Source organism: Colletes latitarsis, chromosome 5, assembly GCF_051014445.1.
Source record: "Colletes latitarsis isolate SP2378_abdomen chromosome 5, iyColLati1, whole genome shotgun sequence".
NCBI lineage: Eukaryota > Metazoa > Arthropoda > Insecta > Hymenoptera > Colletidae > Colletes > Colletes latitarsis.
The window spans coordinates 36,560,306-36,579,530 of record NC_135138.1 but is presented as its reverse complement, the minus strand read 5'-3'; the positions used below and the strand labels follow the sequence as shown (position 1 = coordinate 36,579,530).

Genomic DNA, 19,225 nt, shown 5'->3' with positions numbered 1-19,225 from the left:
CCGCCATTTCTACTACTCGATCCACATATGTAGCTTGAGTATTCCCCTTGCACAGAGGGCTACGTCTGATTCGCTCTCTTGTAGTTTTTATTCTATGGTTCATGCAGTATCTGACGTGTACAAAAATCAAAGTGCACGATCACTAGTAGGTTAGATCTCAACATTGAATAATAAACAATTTTTATTATTAAGAAATCGTGTAATTATGCTCGATTTATTTACTATATTTAGTAAAGGCGGAATTGTGCTTTGGTGTTTCCAAAGTACTTCGCAAATATTTGCTCCTAGCGTTAATGCATTGATACGAAGTGTCATATTGCAAGTAAGTGTGCTTCTGTTAAAGTTTATTATTTTTTTAAATTTCTATTCGTTCGTATGGAATGGTATTAAAGGTGCAACCAGTGTCCAAAATAATGTAATTTAGACAGGAAACGAGAAAAAAACATTTGTATCCGATAACCTATTCACGACACGTTTAAAATTTTATTTGCAGGAACGAACAGGGAATCACACCTTCGAGTATGATTCCTTACGTTTACAGTACAAACTCGACAATGAATTTGAGCTAGTATTTGTTGTTGCATACCAGAAAATACTGCAGTTATCTTACATAGATAAGTTTTTAAATGATATCCATCTGGAGTTCAGAGATAGATTTAAAAATGAATTGGAGAGGTCCCAGTGGTTTTGTAATTTCAATTTTCAAAATAATTATGAGAATGTACTTGCTATGGCTGAACAATGGGCACGATCTCAGGCTAAAATACCTAAGCAAATGCGTACATTTGATGAAAGTCAGAAATCAAAAAAGACTGTTGCTAGTATGATTGAACGAAAGGATGACAAAGATAATAAAAAACAGGGTATGTATAAAGGTTTAATTATGCTAGAATTATTCAAATTTCAAGTACCATTTCTCTGATCTAATAAAAAGGTGTTTAGATTGTTTTGTCAATTTCTGGTTGGAAAGTGTTTGTCTAGGACACAATATAGAATCACAAGGAATTTTTATTTAGGTAGTTTGTCTTTTCCAATATGGTTATCACTAACAGGAAATGGGGATTTTATTCTTGGCTTCTAGGTAAAAGGAAGAAAGGAATTAATACTAGTAAAGATGATCAATGTAAGTGATTTTGAATTTCATGCACAATACATTATAAGCACGAATCGCGTCTTGCTACCGCGTACTGACGATATTAACAATAATTGCATCTACAAGAGGGAACAAAGTTGCTGGATTTTTTATTTTAATTTTTGGATACTTAGCGCTTCCGTTAATTAATTGATTGATAATAAAAGTTCATTGCCGCGTTTATGATTATTATTCTGTATTTCGTTCTTTAGCGAAAATTCAAGAGATCCCAAAGCAGGATCTATCGAATAATCGCAATGAAGAAATAGACGAAGAAATGTTAATTGCAAATCGTATGAAATTGGCACAAAAATTAAACAATCAAAAAAAGAAAGTCGATAAACAGTAAGTTTATTGCGTTAGGGGGTGGAAAAAGTCTGTTTTAGATTTAATGGTAAAGTAGGTGTAATTTCGTAGGAAAAGTCCTAAGCCTGAAAAGGCTGGAAAAAAACCTCGTGTTTGGGAATTAGGTGGGACCATCAAAGACCTTGCTACTCTAGAACGCACTAAAGATAAGCCAGAGGAAAGCGGCGATTTCGTGGCAGCTGATAAAACAGTAAATTAATAAGTTTGAATCGCTCATTCGTATATTTAAAGACGCGTGTACCCATTGAAAACTATTTAACGTTTTGTTCAGTTAGTAGGTCAGATGAAAGGCGGTATCCGTGACTTGGAAGTTGAAACTGAATCCGAGGATGAGTCTGACGAGGAAATCGAAACTTCCAAACCGCAAGTAAAAAAAAAAACGAATAGCATGTTTTCAATGTTCAAGAGTTTGGTTGGCAATAAGTGCTTGAAACACGAAGACATGGCTCCGGTTTTAGACAAGCTGAAGGATCACTTAATTTCGAAAAACGTGGCTGCTGATATTTCTCAGAAATTGTGTGATTCTGTCGGCGTAAAACTCGAAGGGAAGGTACTCGGTACGTTCGACAGCGTGACGAATACTGTGAAGGCTACGTTGACGGAAGCATTGGTACAAATACTTTCACCAAAAAGACGAGTGGACATTTTACGAGACGCAATGGAAGCCAAGAAGAGTAACAGACCGTACGTGATGACATTTTGCGGCGTAAACGGAGTAGGAAAATCGACCAACTTGGCGAAAATTTGTTTCTGGCTGATCGAAAACAACTTCCGTGTTCTTATCGCTGCGTGTGATACATTTAGGTGGTTTGAGCTACTTTATCGTCGTCAGTTTGTAAATGTTCATGCGCATTTAAATAAACGATTTATTTTACTTCAGAGCCGGTGCAGTTGAGCAACTGAGGACACATATGCGTCATTTGAATGCCCTACACCCGGCAGAGAAGCACGGAAATCAGTCTATGGTTCAATTATACGAAAAAGGTTATGGGAAAGATGCCGCCGGCATAGCTATGGAAGCGATACGATTTGCAAAGGATTCAAAAATCGATGTAGTCTTAGTGGACACTGCTGGTAGAATGCAAGATAACGAACCATTGATGAGAGCGTTGGCTAAGCTAATCAAAGTGAACGAGCCGGATTTAGTACTTTTCGTCGGCGAGGCCTTAGTTGGAAACGAAGCTGTCGATCAATTAGTGAAATTCAATCAAGCATTAGCCGATTATAGCCAATCCAGAAATCCTCATATCATTGATGGCATCGTGCTGACTAAATTTGATACAATCGATGATAAGGTAACCAAAATATAATATATTTGAGTAAATTAGGGAATTTACGATAAATGTCTTTTGTTTTATTTGCTTTATAAAGTTTCTACTTTCTCTGCATATACTTTGCGATGTTCTAAGTTAGGTTCTGATAATTATTCGGAATTCTCTGCGTATCGTTGAAGAATAGAAGAATCGAACATAGGGTTTGAGGTTAAATTGGCGTTAGCAGTTATAGGTTAGTTTATCGATCTATAAAATTGATCAATACTTTTTCAGGTAGGCGCAGCGATTTCTATGACATACATTACCGGACAACCTATTGTTTTTGTTGGTACAGGACAAACTTACACAGACTTGAAGTCGTTAAACGCGAAAGCTGTAGTACACGCTCTGATGAAATAATTGTTGATCGATTAATAAAACGATATTAAATTTATTATATAAAAGATTACGATTTCATGGATTGTTATTGATAAACTGAAGAAAGGAATTGTTATTACTATGATCACGATAAACACAGAACAATTTCGAAAGGATAATATATAAGATAAGATCGCGTCAAGAGACGTACTGGTTTCGATATATTTCGATATATTCGAGAATTTAAAGGAGACCGACATTGTTTTTCCAGAAACGTTCGTATACTGTATTAAATCTGTTTGTGTTAAAAATTATTTATTGTATACGTTTATAGAAAGTTTTCTAAAAAATATAAATAATGTAATTGGAAACATTACGAATATACTACATGTCCGTTGTATGTACGTTTTCCTTTCCACGTAAAGTTCCTTCGATTGATAATTGATGATGGAACGTTTGATTAGTCGATGTATGTTAATTTTATGAATTTTAGTTTGAAAAAGAATATTCATTTTTTTCGTTGACTTGTTCAGGTTCGTGTTATCCGTTGAACACGCGTACATCTCGTTATCGTGTATTTTCTATGCAAAGGCATCGTTGTGAAATTGAGGGAAATTTATAATTTCAGCATTAAACGTTTGTCTAAAGATGTGCCGCAGCAGGTAACAAAAAGATTTATTTCAAACAGGACCCATCGGTAGCTGATCATTGGAGTTGTTTCCTCTTTTAATTTCGATTTCCTGCGAAGATTCTTCTTCTTCTAATTCCCAATGGGCTTCGTCGTCGAACTTGTGTTTCTCGTGAATCGAGCCACATATCGATGCGCGCATTATTAAACCTATGAAAGAATTTATTTATTTTCGTTATTGCTACAATCGAGATTGAGTCGTTCTTGGGAAAATAAATTGATAAGGGATATAAAATTCTTTCCTTTCGACTCGACGAGGAAGAAAAAGTTTTGTCCGTACCTTTGTTACTTAGAAGCTGCGCGCTGTCGGAAGAATCTATAAAAAATGACAACTACCTGTTATTAATCCTGAAACAATGGCAATTCCCAGAGTGATCGCGAGTGCTAATAATTGATAGGACGCCTGTTGTCCTGCTGTTCTGTCGAGCCCAGGCAATATACAATCATTGTCCCTCATCTTGGCCAGCTTTGTGTCAGAGCTTGGCGCTCGAGCAGGGAAAATCTAATAAAAGATAGATTAACGAAAATATTAGTAGCATGTGGGAACCTTAGGTACCTATCTATCGATATTTTTTAAAGTTTCTCAGCCTAAAGACGAATCTGCGCTACAGGGATCATCCGGTGGATCATCGCAGACGAGAACAAACGGTAAGAATATCTTTGTTACGTTCACAATTATCCGGACAGTCAGCTGATTAACTTCTCTAACGGAGGAAGGAGGTGAATGGTGCATACGTACTTGGTAAAGGCAGTCGTAAGAGGATTCCGTAGCTAGGCCAGCCATGAGCGCGCCGAAAATCCCACCCAGCACACCAGGTATCCCGTGGAGATTGTGTACACCGCACGTGTCGTGGATGTGGAGACGTTTTTGTATCAGGGGCTGAAAGAAATCGGACAAGAACACTCGATACCTGTGTAATTAGCGCAGATTTTGATCAGCGACTATAGGATAGGATAGAAAAGTGAATCGGTTACCGTGAGATATTTGTATCCAAGCACGCTGATGAAACCGGCGATAGCACCCACGATCGAGGCACCCACTGGCTCGCACATCATGGCTGTGTTTATTCGGAAAATGTGGTTCGATCAGCTTCGTTAGGAGCCTATTATGGGCCAAGAGCTAATTAATGGTCGGTATCTACCTGCAGCAGTGCCGATGGCTACACCACCGGCCAGCGTCGAATTCTGCACGTGCACCATGTTGAATTTGCTATCCTTGGAGACCAACGCCGAGGTTGCGAAACTGATCACGCAGCTGGCAGAAATCGACAGCAGAGTGTTTATAATGGCTCTCTGTTGATCGTCCCCTTGGAGGGCAGCGCTGTTAAAAGATGGCCAGAACAGCCATAGAAACACCGTGCCTATCGCGAACAAACAATTTCTCTTGGCCAAAAGAAACTCTGGTTCGTTTGAATTTTACCTCCTCTATTATCTATATCTATATGTTTAATCAAACGAGTGGCAAACAGACCGATCATGGCGAATATGTCCGAGTTGTAGGAGGGTCCCTCGAGGCGATGTTCCTTTGGTTTATCCTTCATCCCGAGGACGAAGCTAACGGCCAGCCCAAAGTATGCCCCAAACGCATGAACGAACATGCTGTCACCGGCGTCGACGGCCTATTATCGTAAAAGCGAGAAATTTTTGCCCAAAAATTAGCCATTCTTTAATTTCTGCCCGTAGCCCGCAGATACCTTGTCACCGATCGATAGATAACAAAAAGATTAAACTCACCATGAGTATATGTTCCCCTAGGTATTTATTCGCGGTGAAGACGATCAGCTCGAGGATTCCCATGAATAGAAGTTGTATGTAGGTCGTCTTACCGAGTAGCGCGCCCATGGATATTAACGGGGTGGCCACTGCAATGTCGGCGCTCAGAAGGCTGAAAATGGTCATCGGTAAGGTATTAATTCACGTGCGCGTTATTAACCTGCATCTAGCTAGAAACCTAGCGATAATCTATATAATAGATGCTATAATCTAATACGATTAATCGGTTGCTCGTACATCGAGATTCGAGTGGAACAGCAATAGTTCACCGACGCAATCGGAGGACAAGATCTTCGCTAACCTTTCCAGAGATAAGTAAGCCTTGTTGTCCTTGAGGTTCGTCACACCCTCGCAAATCATGGCAACCTGAACGAGGAGCGCTCCAACCAGGAACGTTAATCCTATGGCGCTCTGTCCGTATCGCCTCAGGAACGTCATCAGGAAACCGAATCCCATCCAGATCATCACGTGGACATCTTGATACACTAAGATGTTTTAGTGGGGCCCGGAAGAGTGGAAAGAAAAGAACAGAAAGACCTGTTTGTAGGCACATGCATGGCTCGCGTGCAGTTAATGTGCGCGCAACTTGTTTGCTCGTTCGCTCGTCGAGTGCTGTTAATCGCGTGTTAATTGATCGCTGCAATTACGCGGTCTGGCTGGAGAGGCTAGCTGCCGCGACGGATTCGAAGATAACCAGAAACTTATGCGGGAGACATTTCGTGCGTTCCATTAACAACCAATTCTAACAGCTACGTACAAGTACATCGCGTCGTTTCGCTGTACAGGGCAGTTCCAACTGATTTCGTTTCAAACAAAGCAATAATTTTCATTTCTTAACGATAACATTAATATTCCTTTATAATATCGCAATATTAATATTCTTACATAGTTTTCGAGGGAAAGTAGGTCAGGATCGGGAACGAAGACCCGTCTCGGTGGATGATCTATTTATTTATCATAGATATTGCAATGCCGCTGTCACCGGTGTAATTTATATCCGAATAACCGGTGATCGAGAAGTCACGTCGAAACTCAAGAATTTAGGTCAAAACTACATATGATAAATGGAAAAGCGTTCCTTCGATCCGTTAGTCCCAGTGCCGTGCACAATTTCGCAAAAATGTAAGACTTTATCTTGTTCGAGAAAAGGAAGGAAGCGAATAAAAATAGTGGAAGATCTATTTCCGACTACATGCACCTTTCCACCGGAAAATCGGTGCTCGATTTGAAATTATTCGAGACGCGTTCGGGTAATCTATTTATCACTCGAGGCAGTGCTGTCCCTACCGTGACTTTTATACGGGAAAGGCAGCAAATTCGACGACGAATCGAACAGTTTGATTATTATTAGAAGATGCATTTTATGTAAGAATTTTGTCATCCCCGTGGCAGGAGGCGTCCAAAGAGAGAAGAGAAGGATTTTGAAAAATCCCCGTCAGCGTAAAAATATCGACGGGCCAATCGGGCCAATTACCAAGCACGGAAAACAAGCAATCTCGCAATAGCGAAGGTAATTATGGCCGGGAGCGCATAAGCAGAGCAACGCGAACGCAATACGATTTCGTGTAACACAATGCCGGCCGTATTTCGCAAAGAGGTTTCTGGTGTAGGGGGCACGACGTTAATATACGTACGTACGTACATATATGTATACCTACTTTATTTGACTCCGCTGCAAAGTTAAGCCTCTCCGACCAACACGACGTCGCGTCCTCCTTTTGCATCGTTATGCATACATACGCGAGTTTCTTGGAATATGTACTACGTACGAGCCTCTCGTTATCTTCCAGGGCTAGTTTTCCCAGTTTTCCTACCCTTTCTTTCAGCCCCACCGTGTAAGACTAGACGACCGGTTACGTCTTTCAAGGTAAACTTGGAAAATACGCGGAAGGACTATGTTGCAAGGATAACAATTTGGAATTTATTTGGCTTGCTGAGTTTGGAATCGCTCGGACCACCTGACGTACTATCCGGCCTTATCGTCGAGTCAGTTTCTTTTTCATGTTCGGTATTTTTTTGTCTTACAGTGGACTTTGGAGAACTCGTTTCTGCCGGACCGAATATAAATACGGAATTAAGTAATTCGATTTACTCACTCGGATAAATTTTCAACGAGTCGTCGTTCCCTGGTTTCTTGACGTCCAACCAGTCCTCGTGGTTACCTGAAAGTTTAATTACCCCGTTATACCGTGCACGAAGCTCGGAAAATTATGCGAATTGTGGAAATCTGTTCCCTGTTCCTCTCCTTTCGTTCCTAACAATTCGTTCAGGTACAAACGTACAAGAAAGTCTTTTAAACAAATTCTGTATGTCTTTTGCATGAAAAGTGACTAAATCCGTACTGACCTGCGTGATTTTTTAGCAAGTTAGCATTTGCCTCCGGACCGTATGTCATCAACGTTCCCATTATCACAATTAGGATGATCTGGACGAAGAACAGCATGCATACTTGCTGTTTTCCACTCGTCGCTGAGAACATTTCCTATTTGTGGAAAAATAGAAGATGAAATTATATTAAGAAACAGGGTTTAGTTTTCGCAGTTAGTAACATTGACGAAAATTGTTTGCCACGTGGTAAATTGATAAATAAAGTCCATGTTTACGTTAAGCTTACATGCAGAAATTGTTAATAATTGAAAGAATCGTTATCAGCTAAGCTTACTATCTCCTTTCGTTTTAAAATGTTTGGTGCAGGATGTTTGCAACGATTCCATCGGCCAGTTTGAGGTCTGAACGCGATCAAAGATCGATTGCTCTAATCAAAATTTGGTAATCCGTTAAACGTTTGTAGAGATAATATTTGTAGGGTAAATTGCGTACGCGAAGCAGATACGATAGAGGGGTAAATCAATTTAATGAGATTGCATAACGTTAAAGTTTAAATTTCAACCTCGTCGTGTCACTTTTCGACCGTGATATTATGCAGATAATCCGGAGCATTTTTCGACCAGAAATGCGTATTCGACAAGTATGAAATTAATATGACCGATACAATAACATTACTCGCCCATAATCGTATTGGAAAACAAACAAACGATCGTATTACCTTTATAGCGCATATATTCAAAATCTATGCATAGTTTTAATTAGGTGTCGAATTTAATATAGATATAAAATTCAGCAAAAGACGAGGGTAAATTTCTCTGGCATGCACATTATGAACATGCAACGAGAATTCGAGCGACGATATTAAACATTCGCAACGCGATGAGACAATACCTTTCCCATTTTGATTCGGATACCCTTACTATTTTCTCGATCGAAAAAACTCGTTTCTTCTTCACACACAACCGCGCACACAAGTAGGAGCACTCACCGTGACACGTGTAGTTTGTTTCTATTGTTTTTCGATATTGTTTCACTCACGAAATGTGTCGTGATCGATGCGATTTGAGCTTGGTACTTAAACAAAGGTACTTAGGTATCTTTAATTCGTACGACGATGACAAGGGCTGTATCGATGATCGTTGACGGGGGAAAACACATACATGGTAACGATAATTAATTGAATTTAAAAAATTGTCGTGTAATGCTCAAATTGTAAATAACAAAGAAGACTCGTGCTTCTTCTGCACGGTCCAGCAGTTTTGAAAAAATTATAGAAATTTATATCGCTATTGCATGACTAACGAACACGATGTCAATGATTGGTCGTATTGTCTGGCGATTAAGGTACGATTGCTATGGCCGTATCGATCAAGACGATTTTTCTTCGACGAGCTCCAGTCACGCGACGGTCGCTTAAATCTCTCAGATGCATTAAAAATAAGACCAAGTTAATGGTCGACGTTGTTTACGCGACTTCATACGGAATAACAAAATGAAACCGCAAGTCGATTGTCATAGGTACGCGAAATAGCTAAAGTATGTATATGTACTCCGTCGATGGTTCCTTGGAGGAAAAGTTAGAACCTTTTAATAGAATTATTGCCGTGGCATCGTTGTAAGAAAAGTTTCTTATCAACGGTTTATACGTACGTAAGTCAAAGTAGGGGAAAAGGAAATATGGAAACGGTAAATGTAATAATTTAAACGAGCTCGTGACTGGTCGCGCGGATCGCCGATATAAAGGACTTGTTCGATTTTTCCTCGTGGCCAAGAAAATATCGGTTCGAAGCAATATTGAATCGTGTAAATTGATTTTCGTTCGCTTCTTGCTCTCTTTCGTACGCGAAGACGAGAAGAACATCCAAAGGGAAAGCAAGCTACTACCGTAGTAGGTTATTCGATCTACCACGGTCATATTTATTCGAAGAAAGCTTTTGAGCTCTCTGTAATTTATGAAACCAGTTTACTAAATATCTAAATATCGATCGAGACTTCTTCCCGCCGCTATCCTTACTTGGCTCGTTTGAAGGGAAACACCGTTTTATTACTCGATCGATTATGGTCGATCGAAATAGTCGAGCGTTCAGGGGACCCAAACACGTTTCACTGCACTCGACATACGTTCTAGCACTGCGAGTTTCTATGGTATCCTCGAACGCTTTTATGTAAACTCCGCGAATTAGCAACAATTGGCGGTTTTACATAATTCGCTGGCTCGCGATCCGCGTCCTCGTCCCGCGTTCAGAAGTAGCCGCTCCTTGGACACGAAGATCCCGCGAATCTGTCAACTTGAAACACGAAACCACGCGGTCGTCGGCAATTAGTGAGACTAATTGAAAGTAGGCTGTCGGGGAATGAGGATTTATTGTGTTCAAACGCTAATGACGTCTGCGACGAGAGTCGGACTAGAAGATAATAACGCGACGGAGAGGTCAACAAGAGCCTGTAAACGATCGCGAACGGAGGCTAGAGAACAACGAGGTAGCCTCGTGACCAAAAGTACGCTTCGAGGACGGAAAAATGTTTTAATTAGTATCTATTTAATATTGTTCGTTTGAAAAGTTGGTCGTTTATGCATTGCGGCGTGCTCGATTAACCAGGAAACAGACGATCGACCGATCGTCGTCGCTACGAATTCATAAATTCGTGAATGTACGTCCTGACGATCGCGGGCGGAGATATTTGTTATATTTACGAGCTACTTACCGGAGCACATTTTCCGACGAGCTTACCGTATCTTTAGAAAAGCCTCGATGCAACTGAACCATTTTGTGGTAATTTATGCCGTTGTATCGATAAACTTTCGAGTTAAAAATTCCCGCCGAGCTAACCGCACGTACGCGACAAGCTCTTCATCGTAAGGAAATCAATGGTTCGTTGAATATCGCAGGTTTAAATTGCAACTAGGATCGCGTTAGTGCTCTCTCGAAGACGAATGAAACGAAACTCACGGCGCGAATAGACGTTCAATGTCGACGGATGACGCGTAATCGATTGGTTCTGGAACTCGAATCGATGAGAGTCAATTGTGTGTCGATTCGATTATGCACCGAAGAGTTTGACGAGCGATTCAAAGGGAGGAAGAAAATGTGCGTCGTTCGGTTGCAATCCTTTATGCCGAATAAGCTGTTTATTTATCAAGTTATTCGTTCGTCGAGGGAAACGAGGAAGGATTAATATTTTCTCGATGGTTTGTTTATTACTGTTAGATCTTACAAAAAAACATATAATACATATTACAGGTTGACAGTAAATTCATAAGTAGTTTAGTTAAATCTTAACTTATCGTAGCGCCCTTACGTCTGTGTAGCTTAAACGATAATCGTACGAAAAACTCGTGCTCTCTTAAACACGGACGAGTATACGCGTAAGATACGAACCCTATGGAACGTCGTTCCATCGTGTCGTTTAGAAACACGGAAACACGCGAAGAGAAACGAATCATACGAGCGTAAATGCAGTCGTTAAAAGAAGTAAAAAAAAGAAATTAAATTCCATGATTAGTGATAATAGATCGTTCGAGCATGAAGAGAGGTAACAAACGCATTCTCCTTAAAACATTTGTCGGACACTAGTGTTTGTTTGCAAACTCGTTCGTAATAACTCGAGTTTAGCATTTAATCCGTAACTGCGATCAGACGGATGAATTATGTTTACGAGCTTTCTAACGACTAACATCGAACTTTCTTTATCTTTGGTATCTACGGGGTTTAATATTTTCAGTGGATTCGCGATGTGTATGCGAGCGAGTATGCGTGTGCGTGTGAGTGTGAGTGTAAGTGAGAAAGAGATTCGTACTTAAGCCTATCTTACGATATCCTATACTCGAGAATCATTGAAAACACTTTGACTGTCTGTTTAAAGACACTGCGTATAATCTTGATCGGAAAAACGCATTGCGCGCGTGAAACGTTATGGGAAACCATCGTGATGTCCGGTTCGTGCGTCCATTAACAGTCCTTTGCATTCTTTAACTCGTTAGAGGAATAACGTTGCGTACGCGGTAATCCCGGACTAAATAAACGCTATAATTTCAATTACTTTATCTCCCTAAATGTTCATTCTTCGTACGCGTTCGTGCGCCTCGATTGATAATTCTGCTGGACGCTTGGACGACGAAGAACAATGACGACGAGAAAGGGTTTAGGGTAAATTGGCACGGGGCGCGGACCGCGACGAGATTCCCGGGTGCAGGGTGATATTCGTTGATGGGAGCGTATGAAAATGCGTTTGATTTTTTATCGTTAAGGTGAGTTTAACGTTCGAAGGAATAAAAAACTGCGAATAGAATATGGTGTAGAAAAAGTTGTGCGCGATCGTTCGGCTTCTGTCTTGGTTACGCTTCGCTTGGATCTATGGATCGGGTGAAAAAGTCTCTATCGAATGGTGGTTTACATCGCTCGGACCAACTTCACCATCAACGTACCCCATATCGTCTCCGGCCACGTAATTTTCCACTCCGATCTTTCATATACTATATATCGCGATACTATATGTATATGATAACGTATATACTATGACAAACAATCTCAACATTATCGATAATTTCTTTGCTACTTTTGTCGTTTTTCGCATGTAGGGTAACCGACGCTCCGCGTTTATCGATCAGCCTGCCTGGACATTATCGGGGACAATGATTGCGTTTTTTTCTCGCCAATACGATGCCTTTCGTTCTTTTCATTGCTCTCTTGTCGGTTCACGATAAAAGCGACGGGGTTTAATCGAATGGATAACAAAGAGAAAAGAAGAGAAATAAACCTAGACGAAGAAACTTTTCGGCCTCTTCTTATGCGTACCAACCTCGATCCGTAGCACGATCCTACGAACGATCCTACGATTCGTTCGACTAACTTACTTATACGTATAGGCATATTTGGTCACGCATTGTGTGCTTCGCGGAAGTCGTTTTCGTGTTCGAACGTTTGTCTAATTTGCGATCGAATGTCTTTTTCGATAGATCTTAACAAGCGTGTACGCTTTAAATTGGATCAGAACGCGGTAGACGTTGCAATATAATATATACATGTACGTATATAGAAGTTGTTGTGCTTGAACGATGGTAGATCATGATTTACAACGACACGAAAACATGTTACTCGTCGATATAATGACATCTTAATTAAACTTTTATTTACACGAACGTTCGAAATAAATTATTCTTTGGTTGTTAATTGCTCTCTTGTTGCTCCTTTTCTGACTGTCGTTTATTTTAATGCTACGAAAATGCTCTTACCGTAATAAGATCTTATTATTTAATAGATACCTTACTATTTTTATAAAATATAAAAATTGATTCGTCGTTTCGTATTTAATTAAACATTGTTTTTTTTTGTTGAGCAATAATAAGGTAGTTTCGTAAATCAACGAACGTTATTCTTCGCCAAGACATCAAAGAAGTACATATATACATAGATATATGTAATATGTAAGTAACGAGAAACACGCGATACAAAACTTCGTATTATAGAATCGATCTATCTTTGGACGTCGCTTCGTAGTCTTGTTAAATTTTTAATTCTACTAGATTGGAGATGTTACGTATATTATTTTCTAATTTCTTTTCGAAACGTCTTCATCATACCGCGAAAGAGCCGATTAATCGAAGTTGGTTTGTCGAGCACTGCCGCCAAAAGCTGATTAAACTGCGTCGACTGGCTCTTGTAACGTAAAGCCGATTGATTGACAGACAAAGTAAATCACGTCTATTGCCAAGTTATTAAAATCAAACCTGTCCGAAGGGTGCGAAAAGCGAAGTAAATTTACAACATATTTCAACGATTGCTGTTTGTAAATTTATCGTCGAATTTTAACTAAAAGCGCAGGGAAGTTTAATCACCGATGAATCAGTTTTACCGAACGAAAATTAAAAGGTTTTGAAAATAATAGGAAAACGATCGGCTCGAGTCTGAACGACTAATAGCTTCCACAAAGCTCACGAACTCCATACATACACAGTACAGATTTATTAAACCTTCTATCCCGGCGAGTTGGACGATCACAGGGAATCTAATCGTTAAAAATAATAAGTTAAGACGAAAATGGATAAGGGTACCGAGGGTGAAGGAAAGAAACGATGCTCGAATCGCGACACTGGCAACCGATTCCCGTGTTACGCTGTTCTACTTTATCTTTTCATTTTCTTTTCTCTGCCCGGTCACCGCTCGGTGACTCTTCCCGACGTTCGTTCTCGATTGTCTGACGTTCAATTAGAGGCGTAATTAAGACGCGCTCGCTCGCTGAAGGAGGCTCAACGGAGACGAAGAGACGATAGACACACCGTGGGACGAAGAACGTAGTTAGAGTAGGGATATCCCCAGTCTTTGAATTCGAGATCATGCTAATTTATTCATTAGATACGGCACGCGTCGTTCTCTTGCACAAAACTGCAGAAGCAAAGTGTCGAGTTCGTGGGAAGAGCGTCGGAGGACGATTCACCAGGAATTCGAGTCATCGTAGACGTTGGGCGAGGCGAAGGGTGCGCGAATTTCTTATCAACGACCGACACGCGGCGAGAGATACGTGCATACGTACACGATCGACGATCTATAAAAATTATTATAGCGCTAGTATGCTGAAAAAAGAAATTGTTTCCGAAAGATCGTTGCACGGTATTATCGATCGAACGTACGTGTAATGGAAAAGTAACTGATTGGGGAGAAAAGTATCTCTAAAAGTTGTCGATAGAAAATGATCGATAAAAAGGTGTACCATTACCGCGAATGCTGTACGTATCCTATAAATGTACAGTGATAACGATCCAACATGGAAATGGAAGCGAACGTTCGTTCAGAGTGGTCGTAGCGACTCTGTACTCTCGATAAAACGCGTTCGATACTCTCGAAACAGTTACAGGTGCATCGGTCGTGATCCTGAATGTACTCGGCGAGCATGCGCGCGTTGTCAGAGATCGTCACACCGCACCGCACAGCACCACACAGCACCGTATCGCACCTCACCGCACCAGTTCTAATTTCCTCCGATTTCGCCAAGGATCGTCAGGGACGATCGTACAAGGACGGACTGACACACTCGCGAGTCTCCTCGTAGCGATCGAATACCCATCGTCGCCTCTGCGAACCTTTGAACGAAACTTACCTTGCTTCCATTTTCGAACGCAACCGGATGCACTTTGCAAGACCAACGGTGTCTCGATGGCCTGACCAGAGATTTCTATCGACTATACGATGCAAGATACTCCGATCGAATAGCGAAAACGGCAGAGTGAGAAACAACGATGAGTCCCGGTGACCCTTTCTCGAGATTCGAGGCTGCTCGAAGTGTGTCGAGTCTCTGGCCCATACGCAACGATACGCATACGTTGATTATGCAAGCGTTTCGAAATACCGAGAACCACCGTCCTCGTCTTCGTGTTCATCCTCGTCCTCGTCCTCGTCCTCGTTCACGTCTTTGTCCTCGTCCTCGTCCGTGGGCCATCCTTTCGATCTGTTTAGTGGGTCGTTCGACGAACGGAGCCGCTTCTACGTGAAGAGCGACGACAGCAAAAGGACGAAGGGGTAGACGAGAACGGGCAGCTCGAGGTGGATGGTCTTCGCCGAAGATGAAAACCAGATGGAACCCGAGGATCCCACAGGAGCGTTCTCGTGCCGACTCGACGGCTGCTCGGAGGCCATTAGATCCTCTCTCGAGGGCTCCGGGCACGGTAGCTCCTCCATCTTCAACTCGAATAGATTCTTCATCTGCATCGACTTGCCTTCTATCAGCTGCACCTGTAATAAACAGAGCATGCGAGAGTCACGTACGAAAATCGATCCTGCAATTGTCCAGGCAACAAAAACGCTTTGAGTTACAATATAACCGAGGCTTTGTTTTCAAGATAATTGAAAAAACGCAAGCTCGAGGTACGGGAATCGTGTTAATTGTAAATGGAAATCCACCCAGCGGGGATGTTAAACAAATTAATCCGAAAGGCTGTTAAAATTCGCGGCGTTCGAACTTCATTGCGTCATAAATTTTCGTTAAAAACCGTTTTACATTTTTCGATACGAGCGAACCTGTTTTTTCCTTAAATTGCAGTTTCCGTTCGCTGATACCCTTCATTTTTATTTCGTGTTTGTCTGTGTTATCGTACGCTACGCGTTCGAATAAAACCTATTCTATGTTACGATTGTAATATACTTATGTGTAAAACCGATCTCGGCTGTGGTATCGAGGAAAATATATGTAGAGAGTTACGATATCGCTTACCTTGGACTGAAAATCGAAATTCGAATCCTCGTAGCCATCTTCGGTCTCGTATTCATCACCCAAGTAAGCGTTGTCGTCCTCGATGTTCGCGGTTCTCAAGTTTTCGGGCACGTATTCCTCTGCAACAGTGACAGAAATTGACAAATTCTAACAAAAGTACCTACTAGTATTTTTTAAATCGTTAAAGCTTGGATTAAGTAAGAAATTTGAAGTTTAGCGAACAAGGAACGCGAAAGGGATACGACAACCGATGAGAGTGTAAGCAGACCCACTTGGATTTCGTGCAATCTTGAAATCCTCGTTCCATTCGAGGTCCGCGTTGTTGATCTTCTGCGATGCGTTATTGCTTTCCAAGAAGCAAGTGAGCTTCTCCAAGGCATTCCGTAGCTTCCTGTTCTTTGTCTCGTTTCTCAGGCCCCAGATCCATGCCAGTTTGCAGTCGCAAATCAGTTTGTTGCCTAAAACGAACAAAGTCAACGTTTTATTAGACAAGCTCGTATGTTTCTATTAGTTATTTTTTTCATTTCCTCTCGTTTTAGAAAGCAGAAACACAAAGTGATCGTTGTCGAACAATATGCAATGCAATCCGTCTAGAAAAGAATTGCTTCCAACAAGCGTTTGCGACTGCATAATTGAAAAAACGAAGTGAAGTTTTTGGAACGACGAAGAGGGTTCGTTCGTGCGTGTCACGACCATGTTAATTAATTGTTAAATAATATATTTCGTCGTAGCGAAGGTTACCGCGTAGCCTTCTTCGGAATTTCCTCCCTGGTGACCTTGGAAAATTCATGCGATTGCTGTGTGCCGTCGCAGGCGGTACATATTCAACCGAACGCGACCCAACCTCGCAAAACCCTCCGTGAGATTGGCTTTTCGAGTTCCTACCAGTACTTTTACGGTTTCGTCGCCTCTGGTATCCGTGAAGCTAACCGCTTCGACGAAATTCGACTTTCCGCGTGGAATTTTAGGACGAAATTCAGGTTGGAGGAGCTTTAATACCGGTACGTGGCTTCTTTGACCGCTTTTAATCTTTGACTGATCGATGAAGACACGCCATCTCATAATGGAACCATCAATATTATACGAGAATGGAAAATAATCGTTTTATCGTTTGAAAAGGTAGCACGTTTAAAAAAAGTACGTAGTAATTTTTAACGCTGTCCTTTTCGGAGCTTCAAAGCCGTGTAGCGTGGGAATTAAGCAGATCTATCTACGGCTGGAACTGGAAACAATGAGGCCATGATAAATGGAGATTGAAGGGACAGAGGGACAGTTGTATGTCTTGGTTCGTCTTTAGCTACCGGCTCTACTGTTATTATGAGCCATCATGAGCTTCAAAGCTCGAATATGGGGCACAGTTACTATATACATAGGGCTTTCATTGTTTCGAGTGCCGCTTTAAAATAATTGCTAAGCGCTATTGTCTACGCAACAATCACTACGGCGGTATCCATTACATTCGTAGCGACGCGGTGTTACCTTCCGCTAATCCCTCTTCTCTGAATCGAAAATTAAACAATCGACTTTAGTCCTTTCGGAGGAGAAATACTCTTATCAGCTTCGCGTCAACGAAACCCACGGCGAGCAGCACACTGGACGTTCTAAAATTCCTTGGATGATTTCGGAGGAGCAAGAGCTCCAACTATTTTCAATCGAGCTAGGCGATATCGAAGCGAAATCCTGATACGAGGGACCAAGGATCAAAGAAAAGATGCGGTTCAGGATCAGCCTTTCCTCCTTTGAACTGTCGCAAATGTTTTCTCCGAATCGAACCTATTTCCGTCCAGGATGAAAGGCCCGTAGAGAGAAAATCGATGGCTTTCCTCGAGAAATTACTCGCTAAATCTATCGAATAGTTGACAGGAATAATTTATAACTCGTTGAAAGTTGATCTGCCGCACGCGATGGTATTTAAGACGATTTTAAAAGAAAAAGGGACATTGGATATTTCGAAAAAATCTCTTCTTGATTTCATTGATTGTACAATCGCTATCCGCGGCCAATACGATGCGTCGAATCTTTATTACACCATTTTGTACATACATACGTACATACTGTATACGTATGAGTACGACATTCGACATTCGACACGGTTTCTCAGCGCATCCACCGCCGCAAACCGCTTTCAATCAGTGATATCGTCGGGGCGGGCGGTTTGGGGGTTTGGAAGATTTCCCGGCGCGAAGGATGCCGGAACAAAAGAGAAGAGAAGGACAAACGGCTAGCAGTGTTTCCCTTTTTCGAGCGTGCTGCGAATGTTTCCCATCGCGTTCCATCGGGCTTTCCATTCGTCTGGCAGGATAGAGGCCACATCGAGAACCGATCATCGATTCTATCGAGATGAAAGAAAATTAATGGTTCACTTTTCATCCAAAGGAACGACGCGTGCGCGAGGAAAAACTCGAGGAAACAGCGAATTCTATTCGTATTCTAATCTGATTCGTACGAAGCAACCGTCGAGTCGTGTTTGTTACACGTATTTAGGAAATTTTTATCAATATTTGAGCCGACGTTGCTCAACAAATGCCGACGATTTCAGATTTGTGGTAGAACTGTCGTGTTTCACGTTTCGTTCCTCGATCGAGATGAAAGCACGACGAGCAGGCAGTGTCGGAAAAAACGACGCTCGCAGATGATTTAGTGGAAACGCGAAAGCCTCGAAGCGGTACGATCACGGTCCAAGTCACGATCACAGCGTGGGTGGCGGGAATTAAGTTTGTCCGCCAGCAATGACACCTTTGGAGCGCCATATTTGCGCGACTCTGTACGTCATGAATCATAGATACGTGCTTTCTGCCTCGAGAAGACGTATTTCTTTCGTACGTATCACATTTAATACTTTGTATTTTGTTTCAGAAATAATCCAATTTTATCGTACATCAGTCGTATAATCATAAGGAATTGTTGAAACATTTTTAGGTATGTGGCGTCAAAGTAAATGTGAGAATAAACGTAGAAGGCATCATAAATTAGAATAGTTGATATGGTCATCGGATAGGGGATGAAATGCCCTTTAAAATGAGCGTTTGTACAAGTCGGTAGCTTTATTAGTTCCTGAGATATGGCAATTTTTGTTTCAAGTCGAGCGTCAAAGTAAATGTC

The 19,225-nt window shown here is 41.3% G+C and overlaps 3 protein-coding genes across 9 annotated transcripts in view; 1 reads left to right on the top strand and 2 right to left on the bottom strand.

Annotated features, from left to right (window-relative positions):
- The first annotated feature begins 107 nt into the window (after positions 1 to 107).
- Positions 108 to 3,518, top strand: Srpralpha (signal recognition particle receptor alpha). The gene is made up of 8 exons (XM_076764619.1): positions 108 to 322; positions 494 to 863; positions 1,082 to 1,123; positions 1,345 to 1,477; positions 1,550 to 1,688; positions 1,770 to 2,302; positions 2,379 to 2,793; positions 3,046 to 3,518. The coding sequence occupies exons 1-8, from the start codon at positions 206 to 208 to the stop codon at positions 3,169 to 3,171; spliced, it is 1,875 nt and encodes a 624-aa protein (XP_076620734.1). The 5' UTR covers positions 108 to 205; the 3' UTR covers positions 3,172 to 3,518.
- Rh50 (Rhesus blood group-associated glycoprotein Rh50) lies at positions 3,424 to 10,875 on the bottom strand. Of its 5 annotated transcripts, none has more exons than XM_076764622.1 (12): positions 9,933 to 10,614; positions 8,810 to 9,042; positions 7,937 to 8,072; positions 7,687 to 7,752; positions 5,892 to 6,075; positions 5,552 to 5,702; positions 5,289 to 5,436; positions 4,960 to 5,178; positions 4,793 to 4,875; positions 4,557 to 4,697; positions 4,154 to 4,319; positions 3,424 to 3,967 (listed from the first exon to the last, which is right to left on the bottom strand). In XM_076764622.1, the coding sequence occupies exons 2-12, from the start codon at positions 8,816 to 8,818 to the stop codon at positions 3,810 to 3,812; spliced, it is 1,461 nt and encodes a 486-aa protein (XP_076620737.1). In that variant the 5' UTR covers positions 8,819 to 9,042; positions 9,933 to 10,614; the 3' UTR covers positions 3,424 to 3,809. The 5 variants fall into 5 exon arrangements, with proteins under 5 accessions (XP_076620737.1, XP_076620738.1, XP_076620735.1 ...); XM_076764623.1 differs by having other exon boundaries at positions 8,810 to 8,992; XM_076764620.1 differs by lacking the exons at positions 8,810 to 9,042; positions 9,933 to 10,614 and adding an exon at positions 10,651 to 10,875.
- A 239-nt stretch (positions 10,876 to 11,114) lies between these two features.
- Con (leucine rich repeat protein connectin) overlaps positions 11,115 to 19,225 on the bottom strand; it is a 112,693-nt gene continuing 104,582 nt past the window's right edge. For 2 of the 3 annotated variants that reach the window (XM_076764858.1, XM_076764859.1), the window contains 3 exons: positions 16,396 to 16,581; positions 16,124 to 16,242; positions 11,115 to 15,645 (listed from right to left, as the gene is read on the bottom strand). In XM_076764858.1, the coding sequence (XP_076620973.1) occupies positions 15,397 to 15,645; positions 16,124 to 16,242; positions 16,396 to 16,581 (554 nt within the window). In that variant the 3' untranslated portion in view covers positions 11,115 to 15,396. The remainder of the gene's footprint in view (positions 15,646 to 16,123; positions 16,243 to 16,395; positions 16,582 to 19,225) is intronic. The other variant, XR_013079670.1, reaches the window with a different exon arrangement.

Excerpts from the sequence above, each read along its gene's own strand:
- Srpralpha (XM_076764619.1), top strand. The coding sequence starts at position 206 with ATGCTCGATTTATTTACTATATTTAGTAAAGGCGGAATTGTGCTTTGG. Across the intron at positions 864-1,081 it reads CAAAGATAATAAAAAACAGG|GTAAAAGGAAGAAAGGAATT; the intron begins GTATGTATAAAG and ends CTTGGCTTCTAG. Across the intron at positions 1,478-1,549 it reads AAAAAGAAAGTCGATAAACA|GAAAAGTCCTAAGCCTGAAA; the intron begins GTAAGTTTATTG and ends GTAATTTCGTAG.
- Rh50 (XM_076764620.1), bottom strand. The coding sequence starts at position 10,686 with ATGGTTCAGTTGCATCGAGGCTTTTCTAAAGATACG. Across the intron at positions 8,073-10,650 it reads GAGGCTTTTCTAAAGATACG|GAAATGTTCTCAGCGACGAG; the intron begins GTAAGCTCGTCG and ends TTCCACAAATAG. Across the intron at positions 4,876-4,959 it reads AGCCATCGGCACTGCTGCAG|CCATGATGTGCGAGCCAGTG; the intron begins GTAGATACCGAC and ends GAATAAACACAG.